The sequence below is a fragment of the Panthera tigris genome, chromosome C2 (assembly GCF_018350195.1).
Source record: "Panthera tigris isolate Pti1 chromosome C2, P.tigris_Pti1_mat1.1, whole genome shotgun sequence".
NCBI classification, from domain to species: domain Eukaryota; kingdom Metazoa; phylum Chordata; class Mammalia; order Carnivora; family Felidae; genus Panthera; species Panthera tigris.
The window spans coordinates 137,600,362-137,628,015 of NC_056668.1; the positions used below are offsets into that span (position 1 = coordinate 137,600,362).

General features: G+C 37.1%; 1 protein-coding gene across 3 annotated transcripts in view; it reads right to left on the reverse strand.

The window, feature by feature from the left end:
* ZNF385D (zinc finger protein 385D) overlaps nucleotides 1-27,654 on the reverse strand; it is an 888,320-nt gene that overhangs the window by 753,513 nt on the left and 107,153 nt on the right. Inside the window, exon 2 of one of the 3 annotated variants that reach the window (XM_042956307.1) lies at nucleotides 6,713-6,782. The exons of 1 other annotated variant lie outside the window; for it this stretch is intronic. In XM_042956307.1, coding sequence (XP_042812241.1) covers nucleotides 6,713-6,782 — 70 coding nt within the window. Of the gene's footprint in view, nucleotides 1-6,694; nucleotides 6,783-27,654 lie in introns of all 3 variants that reach the window. One more of the 3 variants, XM_042956306.1, reaches the window with a different exon arrangement.

Below are 27,654 nucleotides of genomic sequence, written 5' to 3' on the forward strand. Positions count from 1 at the left end.
CTTTAAACTGGCATTACTCTTCAGCAGGCACAGGCTTTTGGATTTGGATGTGGTTGTATGATTTACGTGTTCTATGAACTTGGGCCAACTAGTCCATCTCCCGTAGACTCCACTTCCTCAGCTCTCTAGTGAGAATTAATTCCTACTTGTGGACATTTTAAAGGGGGACTACAAGTTCTGTTCCACTCTTCCCCTAAAAACTGAAGAGGGGAGCTGGTGGCATCACAACGCTCCTCACAGGACACCCCCTCCTTTGTTGTGGCTGGGGTTTCAGGCACGTGAAGCTGCAACTCTGGTCTACGTAACAGTGCCCTGCACACCACGTACGAAAGCGTTAGACTCCGAGGCGGGTACAGTGGACACAACTGCAGTGTGTATTTGACACCTTAAGATGGTATCTGAGGCAGGGAGAGGGAATGGAAAGAATAAAATTATGAACAGTTACGTCTCCTCACTCCAAGCTCAGCAGTCACTGCAGTGACCTCTAGGGCAGGTACAAGTAGAAGCCATGTTCTATTCTTCAGCTGAGGTAAGGGCATGCCGCCTACACCTACCTCTCTCAGATGCACCCTCTTGGAAGGTGGCTGTCAGCCCAAGCCACCTGGAGAGGCCCTCTGTAAATTCTCTGGTAGACACTCCCATGTAGCCACCCTTCACATGAATAGAGAAATCATTTAGAAGTAGGTACTCCAGGAGCGCCGGGGTGGCTCAGTTGGTTAAGCATCCGACTTTGGCTCAGGTCACGATCTCACGGTTCAAGCCCCGCATTGGGCTCTGTGCTGACAGCTCAGAGCCTGGAGCCTGCTTTGGATTCTGTGTCTTCATCTTTCTGCCCTCCCCTACTCATGCTCGCTTGCTTGCTCTCTCTTGCGTGCCCGCGTGCACTCTCAATAAATGAATAGAATATTAAAAAAAAAAAAAAAAGAACTAGATACTCCAGGGAAACCTCGGTGGCTCAGGCGGTTAATTAAGCACTTGACTCTTGATTTCAGCTCAGGTCATGATCTCATGGTTCACGGGTTTGAGCCGTGCAACAGGCTCTACAGCACAGATCCTGCTTGGGAATCTCTTCCCCTCCCCCATACTCTCTCACTCCCTCTCTCAGAATAAATAAACATTAAAAAAATAGATACTTCAGAAACTTTTTACTTTGATATAATCCCACTTGTTTATTTGTGCTTTCATTGCCTATGCTTTTAGTTTCATATCCCCCAAAGAATCATTACTAAGAAGTTATTTCCTTGTTTTCTTCTAGGAGTTTGACAGTTTCAGGTCTCATATTTAACCCTCTAATCTATTTCAGGTTAAATTTTGTTTATGGTATAAGATAAGGGTCCAATTTCACTCTTATGCATGTGGATATACAGTCTTCCCAGCAACATTTATTGAAGAGACTGTCATTTCTCCACTGATTCTTTTAACTTTTTATTTGAATACAGTTGACGCACAATGTTATATTACTTTCAGGTGCACAACATAATGATTCAATTTCTCTATAAGTTATACTATGTACCCCACAAGCGTAGCTACCATCTATCACCATATGACACTATTATAAAATCATTGACTTTTATACCTGGGATGCAGGGCTGGTTCAACATCCGCAAAACAATCAATGTAATTCATCACATCAATAAAAGAAAGGACAAGGGCCACATGATCCTCTCAATAGATACAGAGAAAGTATTTGACAAAATACAGCATCCTTTCTTGATAAAAACCCTCCAGAAAGTAGGGATAGAAGGAGCATACCTCAAGATCATAAAAGCCATGTATGAAAGACCCAACACTAATACCATCCTCAATGAGGAAAAACTGAGAGCTTTCCCCCTAAGGTGAGGAACAAGACAGAGATGTCTACTCTCGACACTGTTATTCAACATAATATTAGAAGTCTTAGCCTCTGCAATCAGACAACACAAAGAAATAAAAGGCATCCAAATCGCCCAGGAAGAGGTCAAACTTTCACTCTTCGCAGATGACATGATACTCTATATGGAAATCCCAAGAGATTCCACCAAAAAACTGCTAGAACTAATCCATGAATTCAGCAAAGTGGCAGAATATAAAATCAATGCACAGAAATCGCTTGCATTCCTATACAACAACAATGAAGCAACAGAAACAGAAATCAAGGAATTGATCCCATTTGCAATTGCACCAAAAACCATAAAATACCTAGGAATAAATCTAACCAAAGAGGTGAAAAATCTATACGCTGACAACTATAGTAAGGTTATGAAAGAAATTGAAGAAGACACCAACAAATGGAAAAATATTCCATGCTCTGGGATAGGAAGAGCAAGTATTGTTAAAATGTCAATACTACCCAAAACAGTCTACATATTCAATGCAATCCTTATCAAAATAACATCAGCATTCTTCACAGGCCCAGAACAAACAATCCTAAATTTTGTATGGAACCAGAAAAGACCCCAAATAGCCAAAGCAATCTTGAAAAAGGAAACCAAAGCAGGAGGCATCACAATCCCAGACTTCAAGCTGTGTTACAAAGCTGTTATCATCAAGACAGTATGGTACTGGCACAAAAACAGACACTCAGATCAATGGAACAGAATAGAGAACCCAGAAATGGACCCACAAACGTATGGCCAACTAATCTTTGACAAAGCAGGAAAGAATATCCAATGGAATAAAGACAGTCTCTTCAGCAAGTGGTGCTGGGAAAACTGGACAGCGACATTTAGGAAAATGAACCCGGACCACTTTCTTACACCATACACAAAAATACACTCAAAATGGATAAAAGATCTAAATGTAAGACAAGAAGCCATCAAAATCCTAGAGGAGAAAGCAGGCAAAAACCTCTTTGATCTTGCCCGCAGCAACTTATTACTCAATGTCTCCGGAGGCAAGGGAAACAAAAGCAAAAATGAACTATTGGGACCTCATCACAATAAAAAGCTTCTGCACAGCGAAGGAAATCATCAGCAAAACTAAAAGGCAACCGACGGAACTGGAGAAGATATTTGCCAACAACATATCAGATAAAGGGTTAGTATCCAAAATCTACAAAGAACTTATCAAACTCAACACCCCAAAAACAAATAATCCAGTGGAGGAATGGGCAAAAGACAAGAATAGACACTTCTCCAAAGAAGACATCCAAATGGCCAAGCGACACATGAAAAATTGCTCAACATCACTCATCATCAAGGAAATACAAATCAAAACCACAATGAGATACCACCTTACACCTGTCAGAAGGCTAACTTTAACAACTCAGGCAACAACAGATGCTGGAGAAAGAGTATCTCCTTTGCACTGCTGGTGGGAATGCAAACTGGTGCAGCCACTCTGGAAAACAGTGTGGAGGTTTCCCAAAAAATTAAAAATAGAACTACCCTATGACCCAGCAATTGTACTACTAGGTAGGAATTTATCCAAGGGATACAGGTATGCTATTTTGAAGGGGCACATGCACCCCAGTGTTTATAGCAGCATTATGAACAGCCAAAGTATGGAAAATGCCCAAATGTCCATCGAGGGATGAATGGATACAGAAAATGTTGTATGTATGTGTGTGTGTGTGTGTGTGTATACACACACACACACACACACACACACACAATGGAGTATTACTTCGGCAATCAAAAAGAATGAAATCTTGCCATTTGCAACTACGTGGATGGAACTAGAGGGTTATATGCTAAACAAAATTAGTCAGAGAAGGACAAATATAATATGACTTCACTCATATGAAGACTTTAAGATACAAAACAGATGAACATAAGGGAAGAGAAGCAAAAATAATATAAAAACAGGGAGGGGGACAAAAACATAAGAGACTCTTAAATATGGAAAACAAACAGGATTACTGGAGGGGTTGGGGGAGAGGGGATGGGCTAAATGGGTAAGGGGCATTAAGGAATCTACTCCTGAAATCATTGTTGCGCTATATGCTAACTAACTTGGATGTAAATTAAAAAAAAAGATTAATTGGGGCACCTGGGTGGCTCAGTCGGTTAAGCGTCCGACTTCAACTCAGGTCACGATCTCACGGTCTGTGAGTTCGAGCCCCGCGTCGGGCTCTGGGCTGATGGCTCAGAGCCTGGAGCATGCTTCCGATTCTGTGTCTCCCTCTTTCTCTGCCCCTCCCCCGTTCATGCTCTGTCTCTATCTGTCTCAAATATAAATAAACATTAAAAAAAAACTTAAAAGATAAATTAAATAAAAATTTAAAAAATAAACCAAAAAAAAAATTAAAAAAATCATTGTCTGTATTCCCTATGCTGTGCCTTTTATCCCCATGACTTATTCATTCTATAACTAGAAGCCTGTATCTCCCACTCTGCTTTACCCATTTTGCCCACCCTCCTACCCTCTCTTCCGTCTGGCAACCATCGGTTTGTTCTTTGTATCTGTAGGTGTGACTTGGTTTTTTGTTTGTTTATTCATTGTATTTTTTTGTAGCTTCTTTCTACGTATGAGTAAAATGACATAACATTAGTCTTTCTCAGTCTGACTTGAATCACTTGGCACAATACCTCTATGTTCATCCACATTGTCACAAACAACAAGATTGCATCCTTGTTAAATGGTTGTGGAATTTTCCTGTATGTGGTGGGCAGGGGCAGGGGGGTGGCGGGGGGGGGGGGCAGGGGGTGGGAGGGGGTGATAGTGTTGTGTGTGCGTGTGTGTATGTGTGTGTGTGTGTGTGTACACCGCTTCTTGTCTATTCATCTTAGGTTTCTTCCATATCTTGGCTATTGTAAATAACACTGCAATAAACAAAGAGCTATAGATATATCTTTTTGAATTAGCATTTTTGTTTTCTTTGGGGATTGTTGATGTCCTTGTCAAAGATCAGTTGACCATAGATGTATGGGGTCATTTGGGGGCTATTCTGTCTCACTGATCAATATGTCTGTTTTTATCCAGTACCATAGTGTTGTAGTATATTTGGAAATTAGGAAGTATGATGACTCTAGGTTTGTTCTGCTTTTTCAAGATTACTAGCCTTAACAGTTTCACCCCAGGTGTTCCATTCACTCTCAGACATTCAAATCTCCCTGTAAGAGAGCCCAGACTTGTGGTAGAGAGAAACCATGTCCATTCAGAATCTCCTATCTATATCTCTAATCTTAGAATATAGAAGCATAATACACTGGCTGCTGTTTTATGCCAGTGAATTTTGAAAGCTTATTTTATTTCTTTATAGACAGAGTACAATGGGGAAGGGGCAGAGAGACAGAGAAAGAGACAGAGACAGAGACAGAGACAGAGAGAGAGAGAGAGAGAGAGAGAGAGAGAGAGAGATTCCCAAGCAGGCTCCATACATGATCTGAGCTGAAATCAAGAGTGGGATGCTTAATGAACTGAGCCACCCAGGCGCCCCTTACGCCAGTTAGTTTTGGATTGACTTGTCATGCAGCAATAGATAATTAGGATCCCATCCTCCATAATAGTAACTGTAACAATAAATGTAAAGCAGGTGGTATTTTTTCTTCAACATAGTAGGCACTCAGTGAAGGAAAACATTTTCATTATATGGCTTGTCAGAAATTCAAAAGAAGTGCCATATACATGATAGTAAGATTGAAGTGCACTGAGCTAAGATTTTACAACCTCTAGGGCATTCCATCATCATAATTCTGATCTGTATTTGAGAAATCAAGTAATATGAGGGGCGCCTGGGTGGCTCAGTTGGTTAAGCGTCTGACTTCAGCTCAGGTCATGATCACAGTCCGTGGGTTCGAGCCCTACGTTGGGCTCTGTGCTGACGGCTCGGAGCCTGGAGCCTGCTTCAGATTCTGTGTCTCCCTCTCTCTCTGCCCCTCCCCTGCTCATGCTCTGTCTCTGTCTCAAAAATAAATAAAAACATTTAAAAAAAGAAATCTGGTAATGTGAAATATTATTTTTTAAAACCTGTATAAATAGAAGAATGTAACACACATCCTACCACACATCACTCTTTTGGTAGGGATGAGGTCAGCGGGCTGATTTGTTGTACTGGAAATTACTAAGGATAGAGATTGATACACTATAGATAAATCCATAAATAACTGAAGAGCAACAGCAATAGTTTGTGACAAACCCTTTCAAAGCTCGGAGAAATGTGCAAATGTGCATTATTTGAAATTATGCTGATCTTCAATTTCTAAATGGAGGTAGCTAAAATAGCGTTGCTTTTATTTATACTTGGGTCCAAAGAGTCCACCTGAAACAAGAGAGGGATGTATATGCCATGTCAGCTTTTCCCTTCAGCAAAGAAGCCTCTCTTTCACATGGTCTATAAAGATATTGATCACCCCTTTAGGCTAACTGGGCACTACATTTTCACTCGGGGGAATATTATCCAAATTACCCACAGCAAGTACATAGAATGGAAACTAACTCTCCTCCCCCCCCCAAAAAAAACATATCAACATTCATAAAGTACAGTTAAATTTCTATATGTTTACAAATATTCACTCTCAAATTTGTAATTTTGGAAAGAACAAGCCAAAGACGTAATAAACTTAAAGTATTTTCCCCAAACGTATTTACATATAGCAAAACACAGAGCTATACAATCCTATGTGATACAATGAAAACAATTAAAATACCTTTATAGAGTAATTTCTAGTATTTCCTGAGTATCATTCTTTAAATTGCAAAGACTCTAAATTTTTTTAATTCCTATTTTAATAAGGATGCTAAAATAGATTTATTGATTTAGATTTTAACATACTCTGAGTGTAGTAATGACCTTTTTCAGCCAACTGTATTGCTAGATATTGCCTTCTCAAGGCGACCCCTCTCTCCTCCTTTTTGTTTTCCTGGAAAAAAAAAATAAATGTCATGTGTTCAGACTGGAATTACTTTTCTTTTAATTGATTTATTAGGAGTGTAAGGGAATATTGCCCCCGATACTCTGCATGTTGAATTTAATAATTTATAATCAAAATGTACTTGCTATACATGAACCAGCTATGTAATATGGGAATTCAGTGCAAGATGAAAATGTGGGCCCTTGGTTCAAAAATTAAGAATTTCCAGATGTTGAGAGACAAGGATTGAACAAAGCATGGAGAAGGGTCGTCAAAGCCCAAGGCCCTTTGCCTCTGCTTCAGACACAGATGAAGCCAGCCCTGGCTGTAAAATATTTAAGGAATACTGCATACATAGAACAGGGACCAAGTGAGCAAAAAGCAAAGCATTCTGTCTGCGGAGAGTTCCAGTGTGAATTTGTGGGTGTCTCGTCATTTTGATATTAAATCCTTCTTGCCAAGAAAACCTTAACCCATGGAATCCAAAAACGGCTCAAGAACTTTACTAATTACATTATGAAACACTACCAAACACTTCAGGAAAATGGGTTTCCATACTCATTTATCCAAATAACCATCGATCCTCAATGCATCAATCTTGGGATCAGAGCAAGGCCAAGTCATCAACTTTGTTTCACCAGAATGAAAACACCAAGCCCCCAAATGTGCTGGACTACTGAGTCACTTACAATTTCACTATTAGTTCAGATTAAGAAAAATTCTACACCAAATTTAAAAGATTTTGCTGATACCATTTGCTAAAATAATCAAGACCACAATTAATAAGCCCTGAAAACCTGATATCTTAAAGTACATACATAAAACTAAATATTCCTTCTTAACTATCATCTTTACACAAGTGTCAACTATAATCTTTCACTGAACAATTTAGGAAGACCTTCTCTTGCTTTAAGTTCTAAAAGAGAAATAAGCATAGCATAGTAATATTTCCATAACACTTGTCTTCCACAAAAATAAGAATATACTACCATTTCTTATGTAAAATTTATTACCATATATTACAAGGCTTGACTGGTGCACCTCCTTTCTCACACATTTCTCTATGTGGAAGTTTCCTGAGTGAGTCTCCACAATTTATAAGTTTTTCTGCCTTTATCTTAGACCTCATTTCTCAACTTGAGCACCACTGACAATTTGGACCAGATAATACCTTGTTTTAGAGAGCTGTCTTGGGTTGTATCTTGGGCCAGGGTCTCTGGCCTCTACCCACTAGCTGTCAGCAGCAAACCTACTCTCAGTTGTCAAAACCAAAAATGTGTCCAGACATTGTCAAATTCCTTCTGAGGGGCAAAATCACCACCCATTTCCATTGGCAATCATTGCCAGAGACCTACTTCTGTTAACAATGAAGTAAATGGAACAAAATTCAGAGTTTGCACCTGGCATCCTATAGATGCTATTTTTAGATCCATATCTGTCACTCAGATGTTGTATGCACCAGGAAAATTCATCTAGCCTCTTTAAATTTCTCTTTCCGCCTTTGTAAAATAGAGCTTATGAGATTTACGTCATAGGACTGTGATCAAGGCTAAATGGATAACGCTTGTAAAATGCTTAGTTTAGTACCTGGCACATGGTAACCACTCAATACATGTTACTCAAAAACTGCAACTGAAATGCAACCTAATTCAAATCAATAAAATGAGAATCAAGAATTCAGGGAAGAAAGAGATAGAGAGTGAAGTATTTCCCAGACTAAAGGCTTTTCTTTTCTTCCATTTGGATGTGAACTTTAGACTGTGATATTACTGACTTCAGAATTTCAGAATATTGATTTAGGAAGTTTTAAACAATTGTGTGCTTTCTTGGCACATATTTTGGAGGTAAATTGAGAGTAATTAGATTTAATGCCAAAATACTGAATTTTCCTCCGTTTGAAAATCATTTGCTATTCACCTGTTTAATAAGAAAAGAGTAAGGAGTCATTGTGCTGTGGGGAAATAAACCCAACAGAAAGACACTTAAGATGCAGATCGTGCTTTTACAAATCCTAGTCAAGGTGGGTGGATGTGTTTGTGTATCATTCTATCACAAAGTAACTGATATGATAAAGGTATCAACAGAAACTATGGAAGCAAAATTGAAAAAAGACACTACTGTTATGAAAAGTGGCGCCCATTTATTTACGGACTATTAGGTGCTGAGGTTTCTGCTGAGTATTTAACATATCATCTCATTTCATGAACACTATCTGGGTGGCTGGGGAAGGCAGCAAAAGCTGGCCCTGGATATTGAAGAATGATTCATGGGCATCCAGGAGAGATTTTTATTTTTTTTAATTTTTATTTATTTTGTAATGATATGTATTTATTTATTATTATTTTTTTTAGTATATGAAATTGTCAAATTGGTTTCCATACAACACCCAGTGCGCATCCCAAAAGATGCCCTCTTCAATACCCATCACCTACCCTCCCCTCCCTCCCACCACCCATCAACCCTCAGTTTGTTCTCAGTTTTTACGAGTCTCTTATGCTTTGGCTCCAAGAGAGATTTTTAAAAATGGAGAAGATCATTACAGTAATAAGAAATCACGTTTGCACATCAGCACTAAAATGTGTGGCAAGTTTGAGTAAGCTTAATGAGTTTAGTATGGATGAAACACAGGTGAATTTTTGAGTTGAAAGCATAGAAATGAAAACCAAGAGGCACATTGGCCAAGACTATAAAAAATGTCTCTTCCTCAGGCTAAATAGTTTATTTTTTACCCTGTAGGTATCAGGAAGTAACAAATGATAAATCCCAGCATTACACAGTAAAATCTATTCACAAGAAGATGATTGTGGTGGCACAGTGTGAACCTAAATAGAAGATCAGGGGGATTCGATAATTGATGAGATGTTAGAAGACAAGGAAGGAAGTGTTCTGGACCAATATGCATCTTCTACCCTAGGAAAATGGATAGACTGTGGTAACGATAACTGATAGAAGAATATTCCTTTAAAAAATCACATTAGAGGGTAGGAAAATGTTAAATTTTGGTGTTTGGGTAACACCTATGCTGTCCAGTAGCCTTTTGGAAATAATTGTTGAATCTTGGTGGTGGAGTGGGAAGGAATTAGAACTGACATATTGACGTAAGAAACGATAAAATTTATTATAATTAAAACCATAAGGTTAGTTGTAATCAAAAGAACAGTTGGCTGGTTCAGAGGTTTTGAATTTCAGCTTGGATTTCAAAATCTTAGCAACTGTAAATTATGAAAGCATTTTCTCATTAGCCAGCCAAATTTTCAGATACAAAGATTAGAGTGTTTTCTAGTATAGAGGTTCCTCAAAAAATTAAAAAGAAAATTACAATATGATCCAGTAATTCCACTACCCATATTTAACTAAAGAATATAAAAACACTAATTTGAAAAGATATAAGCACCCCTGTGTTTGCCGCAACATTATCTACAGTAACCAAATTATGGAAGCAACCCAAGTGTCCACTGATAGGTGAATGGATAAAGAATATGTGGTGTATACACACACACACACACACACACACACACACACACAATGAAATATTACTCAGGCAAAAAAAAAGAATGAAATCCTGCCATTTGCAATAACACAGATACACCCAGGAGAGTATAATGGTAAGTGAAATAAGTCACAGAAAGACAAATACCCGATGATTCCACTCGTATGTAGAATTTAAGAAAGAAAACAAACAGAAGAAACAAACAAACCTGACACTGATGATTGCCAGAAGGAAGGTGGATAGGGATGGGGGAAACGGATGAAGAAGATTAAGGGTACATTTACTATGATGAGCAGTAATGTATAGAACATTGAATCACTATGGTGTATACCTGAAACTAATATAACACTGTATGCTAATTATAATGGGTTTTTTTTAAAAAAGATCAGAGTGTACAACCAATATAATAATAGTTTTCCTTTCAATAATACTAAGGATGATAAGTAAAAATCTGTTTAGTGGTAAAACATGTCATATTACCATGATGGGGGAGACTCACCAATGACAAGATTCCAATTTTCATATATTAAATTTTATAATTTAATGCAACTTAATTTGAAATCTCAAATGAGGTTACTTTTGGATTTTTGTCATTCAGTTTTATCTGGTAGAACAGACAATAAAAACCTAGAAAATGTTATATAAGTGAACACATTAGAAAACAGAATTACCAAAAACAGTGTAACTGGCACAAGAAATGACGGAACAGATCATTAACACAAGAGAGAAAATCCAGAAACAAGCATAATCATGATAAGAGAAGCATTACGAATCAGTAGGAAAAAAAAACCTATTATCCATTTGTGTTGGTTATTAGGAAATTAAAGTAAAACTAGATTTCCCCTCATTCAACCTACTGAATTTTCTAAAAATCCTCTCCTAAGCAAAAAAGGTAGGAATTTTGGTTATGACAACCTAAAAGCTAATTTTTTTGTTATGTTGAAAAAACACCGTAAACAAATTTAAAAGTACATAATTATCTGGGGAAATGTTTGCAATATGTAGAATCTACCAAGTATTGATGACCTTAATATATACAGTTCCCTCACAATGACTGAGAGCACACAAGAGAAGCAAACCCGAGAAGAGACACCCCTCAACAATTTCTAAAAGAAGAAATGGAAAGGAATAATAAACATTTCAAAACTTTCAAGTCTTACTAGCAATTATAATTAAGCACATTAAAGAATGGATAATTTGATTATTGAACTGGTGAGTGTATATTTAATTATATTTCTCAATGTTAAAAGTGTGGTCACTTTCACTGACAACAGCCTTCTGAAGTATTTAACAACTTCTATCAAGAGTATTAGGCTTGGGGCACCTGGGTGGCTCAGTGGGTTAAGCATCTGTCTTCAGCTCAGGTCAAGATCTCACAGTCTGTGAGTTCGAGCCCCCTCTTGGGCTCTGTGCTGACAGCTCAGAGCTTGGAGCCTGCTTCAGACTCTGTGTCTCCCTCTCTCTCTACCCCTCCCCTGCTTGCTCTCTCTCTCTCTCTCCTCTCTCTCAGAAATAAACAATTAAAAAAAATGAAAACATAGAAAGAAACAGAGTATTAGGCTTGTGCATTTTCTTCGACAGAACCCGTCTCTTCTGCACTTGTAATTATTCTTCTTTCCACTTCCTCATATATTTTACCCTAAAATACGTATCATTTCCTAAATACACAAGCTTTATTTATCATATAAACAAAAATGCCAATAAGCAAAAACAAATTTTGTTATCACCAACACCTTGAGGCAAATCAATGCTGACACTGATTTTGTAATCATGTAGGATTTTCCCCCACAAATGTGATATTATCAGACTGTTTTTAAAACCTCTATTTTCTCCTCCCTTATATAACATGGGAATCAATAAACAGACATGCATAACATTGTTTTACTTTAGGGTATATTTCATCCTCCAGATATGAAATAACTTACCTAAATATTTCATGTGACTTGGCATGCATAGTATTTCCCTTTTTTTTTTCTATTTGTAACAAGTCTAGGTAAATATTATTGAATATATATCTCTTTGGAAACTTTCATTTATTTAAAAACAATTCTTAGTAAACTTGTTTTATCAAACCTTCTTTGATTATATTGCCAATTATTAGCCGAAATGTGGTATCACTTCTACAAGCCTATCTTCAGCCTTTAAAAATACTGTAACAACACACTTAAAGAACACCATTCTGATAAGAAAAGTTGGTATCTCTTTATCCATTTGATGTTCCTTTGGGAAGTAGTAAGATTTTATATGCATGTTTGCTAATAGTTTGTAGTCACTCTCTTGAGAGGTTCAATTTCATTACCTTAACTCAACTTTTGTGTTTTCTAACTGGGACTCAATGTTTACCTTATTGATCTACACGAATGCTTCCATTATTAATAAAAGTCTTCCCAATATATCACAACTACTTTGTATGCTTTGTCATTTACATTTTAACTTTGTTCATGGAAGCGCTTTTGATTGTTGCCACATATGATGATTAAGTCATAAAATCAGAATCTATCAATCTTTGTTTTGAGTTCCTGTCTACAGGGTCAGGTTTCAGACAATTCTCTCCCAGTTGGACTATACACTTCTGTATTTTCTTTTATTTAGAATCTATGTGGGTATAAGTCATGAGGCAGCAATATAATTTCCTTCTTTCTACAAATGAGATGGTCATCAATTGCACTGCCTGTCACATAACCTTTGCTGCTATTATTGTTCGCAGTGTAGCAGTTGTCTTGATAAGTGGTTAGCCTAATGTCTTTTAAGACAATATTTCTATAACCAAAATTTCAAGTTGCCATTTTTATATATGTATTCATTCTACTAATATCTAATGACTGTCTTCTGCACATCAATTTCTATCACTAATCTTGGACTTATGTGATCAATCAAAACTAGTACTATCTTCACGGGGTGTACATTTCCTTAGTGAAGACAGACTTAACACAAGTAAATGTCAATGGTATACTTTGTGATCTTTTACAGTTAAAGAATGGATTCATAAGGATAAAACATGTCTTTCAGGTTAAAAAAGAGTTCTTTGAGAAAACGTTATCCATGACCTGAGACCTTAGAGATGAACAGGTGTTCTCTAGTCAAAAGGAAGAATAAAACTCCTGGGGAAGCAGAAGCAGTGATGTATTTCAAGACCACACAGAAGATTCATGAGATTAAAATGCCATGACCTCCACAGGCTTCCTCCCAGTTTCCAAAGACAATTTCCAGATGATAGGCAATAGACTTCTTAGCGCCACCAAGGGAAAACCTGCAGCTATATTTTCAATCTCTTTTTGACAAACTCCTTAGCTTAGCTTCTATCTGTGTTCATGTCTCTGTCCTTTAATAGGATCTTTCAATTCTACACTCAAAGTATGGACATCTTCCATTCCCTTACATTTCTTAAAGAAAAGCACCACCAGGCATTGCCACTCTCAGAAATGCTACAAAGCTACCAACATCTTTCAGTCACCACAGAAGACCTCTCCATATTTTGTCCAATTGCCCAATATGTCTTGAAACTTTCTTGTCCCTTAACTGGACCTGTATTGTCATTTCCCCTTCTCTCTCCCTGGAGATTCCTCCTCTATGTCTATGACTTTCTATTATGCTTTCGTTTTCAGTGTAGGTTGTCTCTAGGATTTCAGATGCAGTTCTTGTCTACGTGCAGTCTGTGTATTCTAAGAGGCTCGTATCTGTTGGAGATGAAGGAAGATGAAGTACACTTCCACTCTGCCCAGCACCTGAGTAAAGATTTTAAAGATGGAGTCCTGTCAATCTCCCCTCCAAAACCTCTTTGAAATCTATTTCATCCTTTTTACTCATACTGCTACTTTCCCGGTCCAGACTGTCTTCCTCTGCACTCCGGACTACTATAGCCATTTCCTCTCCAGTCATCTTTTTTGTAGTGCTACCTTCAAATTTCTGCCACAATCACTTCCATCTTTAAAGTCTTCTATGACTTACACGTACTTGTAGGATCAAGTCAAACTCTTCCCTAATCTGGTCTTATCTTGTTTCTCAGTCCCATTTCACTTCCAAGCCTCATCAGTAACTGATGCTTCATCAATACAAAGGAACCTGTGGATCAATGTGTAAACATAATGGTTCATATTTCTAAGATCTCTGCAAATGTTATTTCTCAGACTAAAATATCCAGACTATATGTATTCCCCTTCCAAATTTCTATTCATCTTTCGAGATGATGGTAAGGTATAGCATCTCCAGTGAAGGCATTCCAAGTGACTATCCAATCCCCACAAGAATAAATCACTTGTCCTTCATGCTGTATCTGAATTTTGCACACAATTCATACACTGCATTGATCCCTATGTATGGGCATGTTTATAATCACATATCTGTACAAAATGGTCTTTTCTTCTAGACAGTGAATCCTGTAAAGACTGAAACATACATCTCCTACTGAGTTGAGAATAAGAACTGTTATTACAAAGACTCTAATCCTTAACAGGTTTGAATCAGAGACCTGATTTGAAATGCTAAAGAAAGATAAAATACCTGGTAACCATCTCAAGATCTCATACTTTGGTACCAAGTCATTTTCTATTGATGTTTGCAAAAGAAAGATCAAGTCAGCAAATGCTACATGATATTTTACATTATATTTAATCTTTTTTAATTAATTCAGGTTACACAGCACTACCTAGGAGTAAAATAGTTATCTTCAGGCAGTAGAGGTGTTATAGACAGATTCAGTGCTAAATGTTTCCTATAGAAATACGATGGGACCTTGAATAAACTGATGAGTTTGCAGTTCAGGGTAAGGGAAAGGTTTACTTTTTATAACTAAAGCAGTTTATTTTTAGTCTGTCTAGGAAAAACTTTGCCAAAGAATGTTAATTAGAATAATTTGTTTTGCAAGCATTTGGGTCTACTACTGTGAACAAGTTATAAATGTTAGAGGTAACATTTGCTCTAAAAGGGAGGGAGTATATAAAAAAATGGAAAGAAATTGCCAATGCAGCCACATTTATGCAACATTCAATTAGAAGAGTAAGAGAAAAAGAATACTGCACAATTTTCTCAAGTTAGGATCTGTGAATGCTTAAATGAAGCTTGGTTCAAAAGTAAATTGTGAAACAAATATATTTTTTTTGCTCCTTTCAAAGAGATTCACAATATACTCTGATTAGTACCATTAAAAATATTTTTCTGTCACAACTAAATTAGTTCTTTTTAAGAACGACCAAAAAAAAAATTTCTCTGGGCAGAACTCAATACATTCCCCCACTAAAAATGCATCTAAAAACAGACTTAAACTACTTTGACTGACTATAGAAGTTCTCCAAATTTTTGACCTCAAAACTCCATTATACTCTTAAAAATTACTGAAAATCCCTTGAGGCACCTGGCTGGCTCAGTCAGTAAAGCATGCAACTCTTGATCTTGGGGTTGTGAGTTCAAGCCACACATTGGGTGTAGAGATTATGTAAAAACAAAATCTGTAGAAAAAATGTTGAAAATCCCAAAGAGGTTTTATTCATATGAGTTATGTCTATTGTTACTTGCCACATTTGAAATGAAAATGTACAGAAAGAGCTTACACATTTATTGATTCATTTAAAAATAATAATTATAATCCCATTCTGTGTTAAAACACATATTACATGAAAAATACCAATATCTACCAAAACAAAAATAAACTTAGGGAGAAGAATGGCATTGTTTTCTAATTATGTCAGTCTCTTTTCTTTGGTATACAACCTATTATAATGTATTGTTCTGCTTTAAGTATATGAAGAAAAGCATATCTCCTGAAAGCATATACTTGGACAAGGAAGGGGCCTTTATTTTTTTATTGTTTATTTATTTATTTTGAGAGAGAGAGAGAGAGAGAGAGAGCGCCCCACATGCGTGTACATGGGGGAGGGGCAGAGGGAGAGGGAGAGAGAATCTTAAGGAGGCTCCACACTCAACGTAAGGTCTGATGTGGGGCTTCATTTCACCACCGTGAAATCATGACCTGAGCCGAAATCAAGAGTCAATATTTAACTGACTGAGCACCCCAGGAAGGAGCCTTTGAAGTCTTTTTCCCAATAATTATGGATATTCTTCTTTGATATCACAACAAAACTCAACATGTGCTAGTTTTGCAAAGCTTGGTTGCTATATGGTTTCTGAAATATTATCAATAAACTATTATAAATAAATTAGTTCATCTTACACTTTGAGTAAATTTCTCATGTGCGATTTTACAACATGATGCATAGCTCATTTAGAAAATATTAGTTTACTGAGGTATATTTTGAGTTATATTGAGTTAAATAATAGCTTACTGAGTTATATGTTGAGTTATATTGATCTTCCAAATGTTGGTGCATTTCATTATATAATGTGTGTTTATTTAAATATCATTTGTTAAAATTACCACTGAGTTCATCAGACAAGAGAATTTCTTAAATAAAAGTAGAGGATTTTTAGGGCAATAAAAAAATACTCTGTATAACACCATAACGATAGATGCATGTTATTCATTATACATTTTTACAAACCCATAGCATACGTAACATCAAGTGAACAAAGATACCAACTATGGACTTTGGGTAATAATGCTGTGTCAAATGTAGTTTCACCAACTGTAACAAATGTATCACTGTGTTGAGAGATATTGATAATGGGAGGAGGCTATACATATGTGGGGCATGCAGCATATAGAAAATCTCTGAACCCTCCTCTTAATTTTACCGCAAACCCAAAACTGCTCTAAAAATTCAAGTCTTAATAATAATTGTTTTAAAAATGCTTGCACATAATGTGAAAAACCCAATGGTCACTAATAAGGTTGCTGCCACTGCCTTGATTTGTGCTAATGCCAGCATTTTTACCACTGTTGCTTTATCTCTAGTGAAAGTGTTTACAAGATGAAAAAAAAAAGACAAATAAAAATCATGATTATATTATGAAAAGAGTTATTCTCTCTTATGCTCTCTGAAAGAGAATGAGCAACCTTGTCCTTCTCTACTTTCAAGGACCTCAAAATCTACATAAAAGAGAAAAAGGTTGTTATGACATGAAAGGGTAATAAAGAAAATAGAGAAATTCAATGTGTGAAGGAGATCAGCACCTAGGATGTACAATTAATCATGTAAAGACACAATTAATCAGGTTATTTTCAATGTGCTCCACTCTAAGTAGTAAGTTATTCAAATACATTTCATTCTGGCTTTCTGTGCTAATACAGACTTTAATGGAAAATTAAATTATATTCTAATTAAAAGTTGTGATTATTGTATCCAATAAATGAAAATTACACTTGAATTGATTTTGATAGGTTGTAAATCATTTTGTAATCTCTTATAAGAATAAAATGGGTATAAATTTAAAAGTTAGATATTTTAAGATTTCTATTTAATGCTGAACAAGATTTCATTAGCAAAATGGTTATAAATCTGCCTGCTGTCAAAAAGGAAGCGCTTTTACCTAACATAATAAATATCTTCTCATTTTACCCTATATAAAAATGCTAATTCAACTATAAATTTTTGGTTGTGGCTTTAATTTTAAACATTGAACATGATATACTGACTATTTATCAAATTCAAAATTATAGCCAGATTTTTAATTCTGAAGGAAATGTGTTTTTACCAATTTTTCTATGAAAATAATTTTTAGTGAAGCAATATGTTTAATAAATCTAGTTATGCTATTATTTCAAAATTACATTAAAACATATTATGCAATCCTTCAGAAATTCAAGAAATTTAAATGGCATTTTAATACAATTTCAGTGAGGATATTTCATTAATATGTACAAGAAATAAACTGCAATTAACTTAAATAACAGTCTCCCAGAAGTATCTATTTATCTATTTCTATATCTACCTTCCTCCCTTCCTACCTATATATTTCCAACACCTGCTACTCCTTGTCCTTCCATACCCTTCTGATAGCAAGGTATAATGAAGGGATAAGACCAGACCTTGGATATACTTAAGTAGTTGGAAATAAGAATGAAACTGGCCACAGCTGCTGCCACATCATAGTTAAAGCCTAGGTAAAAAATGGCACAGTATAATATTAGGAAAATAATTCAGGACATGGCTTTACAACACAAAGTAGTACGCAAACACCCTGGGTGGAATTTGGTTTGTTAAGAGGTGGTTGCATTAGCTTGGTAAGGCCATGCAGTAAGCATTCAAACTAACTTCAGGGGTGCCTGGGTGGCTCAGTTGGTTAAGCATCTGACTTTTGGTTTCGGCTCAGGTCATGATCCCAGGGTCATGAGATCAAGCCCAGTGTGCTGCACTGACAGCCCAGAATTTGCTTGGGGTTCTTTCTTTTTTTCTCTCTCTGCCCCTCCCCCCCTCATGCTCACTCGCTCTCTTTCTCTCTCAAAATAAATAAATAAACTTTAAAATAAAAATAAAAAAGAGGGGCAGCTGGGTGGCTCAGTCGGTTGTGCGTCAACTTCAGCTCAGGTCATGATGTCGCGGTTTATGAGTTTGAGGCCCGCGTTGGGCTCCGTGCTGACAACTCAGAGCCTGGAGCCTGCGTTGGATTCTGTGTCTCCCACCTCTCTCCCCCTCCCCTGCTTACATTCTTCTCTCTCTGTCTCTCAAAAATAAATAAAGTATTTTTTAAAAATTAAGAAGAATAATTTCAGAGAAACCAATGAGGATGTCTGAGGTATTCCAGGAGGTAATATCGTTAACATAATAATAATAATAATTGGGTCAAGAAGTGCGCTGGATTTGCCCTTCCAAAACCTTTCATTCTTCCTCACTCTTTTCTGTGCCCGGGAGCCTGACTTTCACGGTCTGCCTCAGTGGGCTGCTTACTTTCTGACTGGACTGAGCACATGTGTGTGTGGAGGGAGGGTTGTCAGGGAGACCTAATGGCGGGGGAAAGTGGGATAGAGATCTTCAACTGCCCCTGCCCCTGCTTCAAGTTTGCTGTGTTCATCTACCAGAGGCTGCAGTACACATCTGTGGGCATCTTCCAACAGGGTTCTGTTTCAGTTCCTGAAACTCATCCCTCAACTTCCCAATCAAGTCTAGGAGTGGCAACATGCTTCTAGCCCTGTGGTGCCTCCCATCACCTGCTGATTTATCTCAACCTTGCCCTTTCCATTAAACTCTCCTCAATTACACTATTTGAGTGTGCCACCTATAAGAACCATGAAGAATAGACTGATCCATTCTTTATGTAAAAACAAAAAAATCCAGTTATCATATCAAGGGTTTAAAAATAATATTCTGAACTGGTTCAAGTGAGAAACACAGAAAGATCCTGAACTCACTTCCTTCCACAGAGGAGTCTACAGTTACAAATGGAATAATTTCCTTAAAATAACCTAAAGGCTGGTTTGTGACAACTACACATTGAATAAACCGAAAGAAAACAATATCAAAGCAGGTAGGAGAAGCTTGGATACATTCTCACCATACACTCCACCTCAAATGCAGTGACCTACAACCTAAAAGGAACTTAAAACCTGGAGCTTCCTCCTGAGGATTCAAGGGTTCAAAGCCAACATTAGGCACCCCAACTTTTAAGACATAAACTTGAGAGATGAGTCTCCAAAATACTTAATTTTGAGAAACAATGGGACTCACATCCCAACGCCCACAAGACTCTACAGATCGGAGAAAATGTTCTTAAAGGGCTCACCTATGAAGGGTGATTATGGAACTGAATTATTATTTTACACACCTGAAACTAATATAACATTCTATGTTAACTAACTGGAATAAAAATAAAAACTTAAAAGTATTTCATGGTGCCTGGGGGGCTCAGTTTGTTAAGCATCCAAATCTTCATTTCGGCTCAGGTCATGATCTCATAGTTCATGAGTTCCAGCCCTCTATTGGGTTATGTGCTGATGGCATGCAGCCTGCTTGGGATTCTCTGTCTGTCTCTCCGTCTGTCTGTCTGTCTTTCTCTCTCTCTCTCTCTGCCCCTCACCTGTGCTTTCTCTTTCTCAAAATAAATAAGTAAACATAAAAAAAAGTGTTTCATCTCCCCTTCCCCTGCCCCCCAAAAAAGGTCTCACACATTAAACTCACCCACCCCAAGGCCCATTTCACAGAGAGAGGTGATCCTACCCAGATTTAAAGTGAGTAAGGCTCACCTGCTTGCATTAAAGTGTTAGCCTGAAGGACAGGCATGTAATTTAACACACACATCTAGGAGCTTGCCAGAACACTCTCCAAGGACAAAGACTGGTGTGTGCCATATTCACATGCTTCACTAACTATACTCCAGAATACCACTATAACCTGGAAGGGAGTGTTTGTTTGTGAGAAAGAAGATAGAGAAAGAGAGAGAGAAAACCTGTGTCTGAGTCAGGGAGAGAGACAGAGAGAGAATCTTAAGCAGATTCCATGCTCAATGCAAAGCCTGACACAGGGCTCAATCCCATGACTCTGGGATCACAACCTGAGCCAAAATCAACAGTCAGATGCCGAAATGACCAAGCCACCCAGGCATCCTGGAAAGGAGCTTTTATATAAGTCTGGTACCCAATTTTTATCCACCTAGTAGATGCCTCTGGATCACCTCTATCTGGGGGCCAGTGAGGCTTAATCTTGAATCCTACAGTACCATTATATATTTGCATACTTTTAAAAGTCACTGCCTGAGGGTCTGGCTTCCAGTCAGCCTGAATCTAGAAGCTGAGATCCTCCCCCTTGGGACAAAGAAAATCTTGGCACATCCTCATTACTTGGGGCTATTAAAAACCAGAACAGGCTGCTTAGACCAAGCACAAAGGTTTGAAAGACAACCAAGAGCTGAGGAAGGGTTGAATAACAAGGTTCACCTCCTCAACAAGGCCAATACTTCAAGACTTGAGAGAGGTAGTTTCATCTCCTGTACAGAAACTAGCATAGAACATCAGGTAAAATGCGGAAACAAGGGTATATGTTCCCAATGAAAGAGCAAGATAAAACCTCAAGGAAAAACTTTAATAAAATGGAGATATGTAATTTACCGGATAAGAGTTCAAAGCAATGGTCATAAAGGTGCTTATCAAACTGGGGAGAAAAATGGAGGAACAATATGAGAAATTCAACAAAGAGATGGAACATATAGGCAAGTATTAAATATAACTCACAGAGTTAAAGAATAGAATAAATGAACTGAAAAATACACTAGACAGATTCAAAACCAGACTAGATGAAGAAGGATCTACTCAAAGAGAAGGCGGTAGAACTCAGCAAATCAGAGCAACAAAAAGAAAAAAAAATAATGGAAAGAAAATAGTTTAAAAGACTATAGACAACATCATACAGACTAACATTTGCATCGTAGGGCTCCCAGAAGAAGGGAAAGAGAAGGGGTAGAAATTTTATTTGAAGAAATAAAAACTGAAAACATTCCTAACGTGAAGAAGGAAATGGACACCCAGATCTAAGAAGCAGTAAGAGCAACCCAAGAACCACAGCAAGACACATTATAATTAAAATGTCAAAAGGTAAAGGAGATAATCTTAAATGCATCAAGAGAAAAACAACTTGTTATATACGGAGAAACCCCCATAAGACTAACAGCAGGTTCTTCAGCATAAATATGCAGGCCAGACAGAAGTGAAAAGATATAGTCCAAGTGCTGAATGGGGGGAAAAAAAAACAACCAAGAATATTCTACCCAGAAAAGTTATCATTCAGAAGTGAAGAAAAGAAAATTTCCAGGTAAGCAAATCTAAAGGAGTTTTTCAGCCCTAAACTGGCCTCACAAGAAGAATGTTAAAAGAAGTTACTTACACTGAGAGAACAAGTGCTGTTTAGTTATAAGAATACATATGAAATAATGTATCTGACTAGAAAGGTAAATGTGCAGTAAAAGTAATGGATTAATCACTAATACAGATGAAAGAGACGAAAGTGGTAAAAATAACTATGATTACAATCAATCATGAGTTAAGGGAAACAAGATAAAAGATGTAAATGCAGCATCAGAAACAAAACATGGAAGGGGGAGTAAAAATGTTGAGTTTTATGATGGGATCAAACTTAAGATGTTATCAACTTAAAACAGACTGTTACAGAGATGTTATACATAAGCCCCATGGTAACTGCAAAACAAAAACCTATAACAAATACACAAAAGAAAAAGGGAAAGGAATGTAAGCATACCTCTAAAGAAAGTCATCACCACAAAAGAGCCAAGAGAAGAAAGAAACAGAGAGGAACTACAAAAACGCAAGAAAATATTAACAAAATGGCAAAAATCACATACCTGTCAATAATTACTTTAAATCAAATGCTCCAATCAAAAGATTTAGGGTGACTAAATGTATACAAAACAAGACTCATCTATCTGCTGCATATAAAAGACTCACTTTAAATACAGGACACACACAACGAAAAGTGAAAGAACGGAAAAAGATACTCCATGCAAGTGGAAATCACTTTTGTTAATATTACTAATACTGTCTGCACTAACTATGAGGAGAACATTTATCAAAATCTTCCAAGGGATACATGGAGTTAATGCATGCTGAATGGGTAAGAAAAAAGACCAGGACCCAAAACAGTCATTGGAGGAAACTGATGAGATTATGTAAATCCAATCATTCAGGTGTTTTTTCCAAATTTCATTCTTCATTTTAACAATAATAGAGATACAGAGAAAAAAATATATAAATGTCTTAGAAATATGTATTTGCAGTTTGGACTTGCATTTACTTTTTCTTTGCTGCAAAGTATACAAGAAAAGGCTTTGTTTTTCAGTTTTGACATAAAAACATCAGAAAAGTCCCTGACAGCTTAATTGATGCTACTTCTTCAGAGTTTCAATTTAGAGTCTGAATTTTTGTGTACAAATACTGGTTTACCCAACATTTCTGAACTTCAGTTTGCTCATTTAAACAAAAATGGTTGTACTAACTACGTATATATACTTTTGTCTTGAGGTAACAGAAGAAAACAGATAATCCAATTACAAGTAATTACTTATCCTTAACATCCCCACAAACTTCCATTTAATATTTAAAATATGCAAAAAAGGAGTTCTTAATCACCCCCAACCTGCTCCTCTCCCAATCTTGTCCATCTCAGAAAATGGCAGCAATAGTCAACTAGGTTCATGTGCCTATAAATCACCCTTGAGCCGTTCTTTTACCTACATCCAACATCCAATCGATCAGTAGGTGCAACCAGGTCTTCCTTTAAATGTCTTATGACAATAGCATTCAACCACCTCCAGTGTCATCACCCCAGTTCTAGCCTCCATCTTTACTCACTCATCTTCTTGCAGCCACTTCCTACTGGGTCTCCTCAAACCCATTCTTGGCTCCTTTACTACTGTCGATTCCGACTACAGCAGTAAGAATGTCCCTCCCGGATTAAAAATCCAGTTCCATTACTGCTCAGCTCAACGCCTTCCAGTGACTTCTCATCATACCCAGGACCATCCCTCTGACCCAGGTGTTCTTCTCTCAATTCGAACCACATATGCCATCTTGCTATTGCTCAATCACAAGCTTGTTCCCACTCAGGAACTTTCTGCTTTGTGCTTCTTTCTTTCTGTAATGATTTGGTCCGAGATCTTTACAAAACTCTCAACTTCCCTTCCTGTCTCTGCTCAAAAATTACCTTCTCAGAAAGATTTTGACTACTCTCTAAAATAGTGTTCTACCTCCTTGCTTTCTTTCAGTTCAGTATATGTTTCATGAACTAACATTATATTCCTCATTTATTATATTTTCCCTCTACAAAAATGTGAGCTCTATAAGGGCAAAGGTTTTATTTGCATTTATTACAGGGGTATTCCCAATGCCTTGAACAGCTTCTGACACCAAATAGGTGCTCAAAAAATATTTGTTGCATGAGTGGAGAAACAAGTAAATGGGTGAGTAAAACATACGTTGGTTACTTGAAACTGTATTTGCTTCTCCAGTGGGGAAATACTGACCTCAGAAGATATTTAGCAATTTTTAGATGCAAGTGGGAGACAGATTCTACTGTCACCTAGTGGGGAGAGGCCAGGGATAAAGTCAAACACCTTACAACACAGAGGGCAGTCCCACAGGAAAAAAAATTATCTGGCATAAAATGTGAGTAGTATTGCGAATGAGAAACTCTGATCAGAAAGTTAAAAAAAATGTAAACACATGTAGCATATTTAATAGTCATTACTAAGGTAAGTATAAAAATATGGAACCTAGAAAGAGATGATCTAGAGTAAGAAAGGTAGGGACAACACAAGAGAGGCATGAAGGCGAAGAAGACTGGAGGAATCAGATCACAAGCCAAGTCACGTTTAAGGTAACTCCGGACTAAGTCTTGACAGAAATGCAGGAAGTATGTGATAACATGATGCTAGTAGGAGAACAAAAGTGTTCATCAGTTAATCCAGAGCAGGAAATGAACCAGCAGCTACTATACAGGAAATAGTGTGCTTCTCTTTGGATTAAGGATTGGCAAGGACTAAGGATTTCTTTATTACACACATGTTCCTATATATGTTTGCTTGATTAATGTGGATCTCCCCACTGCATTCCAAAATCTTTTGGAGTTCGGGGCACCTGAGTGGCTCAATTGGTTAAGTGGCTGATTTCGGCTCAGGTCATGATCTCATGATTCACGAGTTGGAGCCCCACATCAGGCTCTGTGCGGACAGCTCAGAGCCTAGAGCCTGTTTTGGATTCTGTGTCTCCCTCTCTCTCTGCCCCTCCCCGGCTTGCACTCTGTGTCTCTCCCTCAAAAAAATAAACAAACATTAAAAACAATGTTTTTAAATCTACTGGAGAAATAGCCCTATCTGTGTAGTGTTTGGTACACAGGGTCTGCTTGATAAATATATGCTGAATGCCTTCATGAATAAAGGTACACATAGCGATGAATTGCATTGCAATAAAAAAAAAAAAAGTTCCATGATGAGAAATGAATGCTGGCGTCTCTAAAATTCCACTCTCTATCCCAGTATAAGAAGAAAGGATTCAAATAATTACACTGAGCCCCTTCAAGCCAATGAGACTTCTAAGCCAGGTTCTGTAGTCACCTCAGCATTTCTTTGTCCTTCACTCCAAGCTCCTCAGATAACAGACAATTTTTTTCAACATCTATTTATTAAACACCTCCCATGCACCATAATTGTAACTAGGTGCTTGGGATAGAATCATGAGCAGAATAGAGCTGGCCCCAATTCTTGTACAACCGACAAACTAGTGAAAGAAGGAACCATTAACAAAAGTTAATTGCAAACTGTGGTAGGCATCATGGATAGATAAAAACCTACAGCCAAAGATGGAGAACTACAGGGTGACGTGTTCAGATAATATGATCAGCAAAGACCTCTCTGAGGAGGTGGTGTTTAAGCTAAGAATATTTTATGGTTTTTAAAAAGTCAGTGCTGTAATCGTTTTTAAATGAGCAAAAACACTTAGGCTTTCATAACGGGATTACAAAATCTTGGGGTGAAACGTTATTGGCAAAGAGGTTAAATGAAGTCTTTTGTATCTAAATAATAAACATTTGTAGAGTAGAAACATTTAAAACTCTCCAGGCCATTTAAGCGCTCCACATACCAGAGGAAAAAAGTTGATTACTTAGAGACGAAAGCAAATCGAACTCAACTGACCTTGTCGCCATCAACCTAACACACGCTATCAAATCAATTTTGTCACAGAAGGATTATGACACAGGCCTATGAGTCAGCAGTCTAAACTCACTGAGTGATAGCACTGTGGACATGAAAAGGAGGAACAATCAAAAGGTCTGGCTTGAATATTAACATTCTTGGGCCTCTGTGAGAATGGACAGGACAGGTAAGCAGTACGCAATGGAATTTTTTTTTTTTTATTTCGGTGGCAAAAGTATTATTTCTACAATTTGATATACATTTATATTCCATGTCCCAAAGCAGCACACTCCTTGGCCACTGCTTTCAACTTTATCATTATTTGATAAGGCTGCTCAAATATTATCAGAGAGCCCGTTCCTGAGTATACGATAATGCACAGATAGCCAAGTGGAGTCAGGTTCTCTTCTGGGAAAAGCAGTGTCATCTGTCATTATCATTCCATTCACAAAACTAACAAACTTTCCTACCAAGGATATTAAATGACAATAAATATAGTGCTCTGTGCTTTGACACAATATTCTAACTATCCACAGCTTACATGCATTACTTAAAGCAAAAACACAAATAAATTATTCTGTTCTGAATTTTAATTAGAACATAAAGGAGTCCATTTACGGGGGTGCCTGGGTGGCTCAGTCGGTTGGGCGTCCAACTTGGGCTCAGGTCATGATCTCGAGGTTCATGAGTTCGAGCTTGGCATCGGGCTCTGTGCTGACAGCTCAGGGCCTGGAGCCTGCTTCAGATTCTGTGTATCCCCCTCTCTCTGCCCCTCCCATGCTCATACTCTGTCTCTCTCTCTCAATAATAAATAAATGTTAAAAAAAAATTTTTTTAAAGAAAAAAAAGTCCATTTACTTATCCATATAAGTAAATGAACCAAGCTAAGTCATGACTTTCTTCAGAAAAAGTCCCAAAAAAGGGAGCTGAACTGGCATCAAATGTCCATGGGAAAAGGCATTGGAGAAGTAGCTATTATATTTTTAAATTGACTAAATAATTACATTTCAAAGGATAAATAACAGAATCCCAGCTACCCCAAATAAAATGTGTGTGTGTGTGTGTGTGTGTGTGTGTGTAAAGCCATACATTATTTCCTTGCCATAACCTGAAGAATCCATCTCTTAATTTCTAATTCTAACCAAACTGTTTTTCATTTTACCAAAGGATATGATTTCTAAAACTGCATATTCAGATAGCCACTTTTTTTTTAAGAAACAGAAAGTAAAGAACAAGTTGCATGTGTAACATTATAATTCTTTCTTATTTTGAAAAGGTTGGAATTCTCTACTTTCAAAAATTTTCAGTTCAGTGAAAATAAGATCAATAGTCAAATCAATATTTCTCAGTAAGAAATGCAAATTCACAACCCCAGATGAACAATAAGAGAATGATTAAGAAAAAAAATCCTTTTAACTTTATTAAAACACCATAATTCTTATTTTAATTACACTTTCCTGTATTTGTCGTGCAAATGATGAACTGCTCTCCCTAAATGCACTCCCAAATTAGGATGCTACATATACAGTCTCATGCTCTATTTTGATTTTACCTATTAAATTATTAAAAACAAAATAAGTTCTAAGTAATCAAAGTAGTAAAAAAAATAATGCATGCTTTTCATATTTTATGTGAAATAAAACAATGGTAATAAAAAGCATTGATGGAACAAGATAAATACTGACTAAATTGCCACTCAAAGTGAAAAGATAAAAACAAATCTGGTATTTTTTAAAGATATTTTTTTTTAATTTTTTTAATGTTTATTTTTGAGAGAGCGAGGGACAGACTGCAAGCGGGGAAGGGGAGAGAGAGAGGGAGACACGGAATCCGAAGCAGGCTCCAGGCTCTGACCTGTGTGTGAGT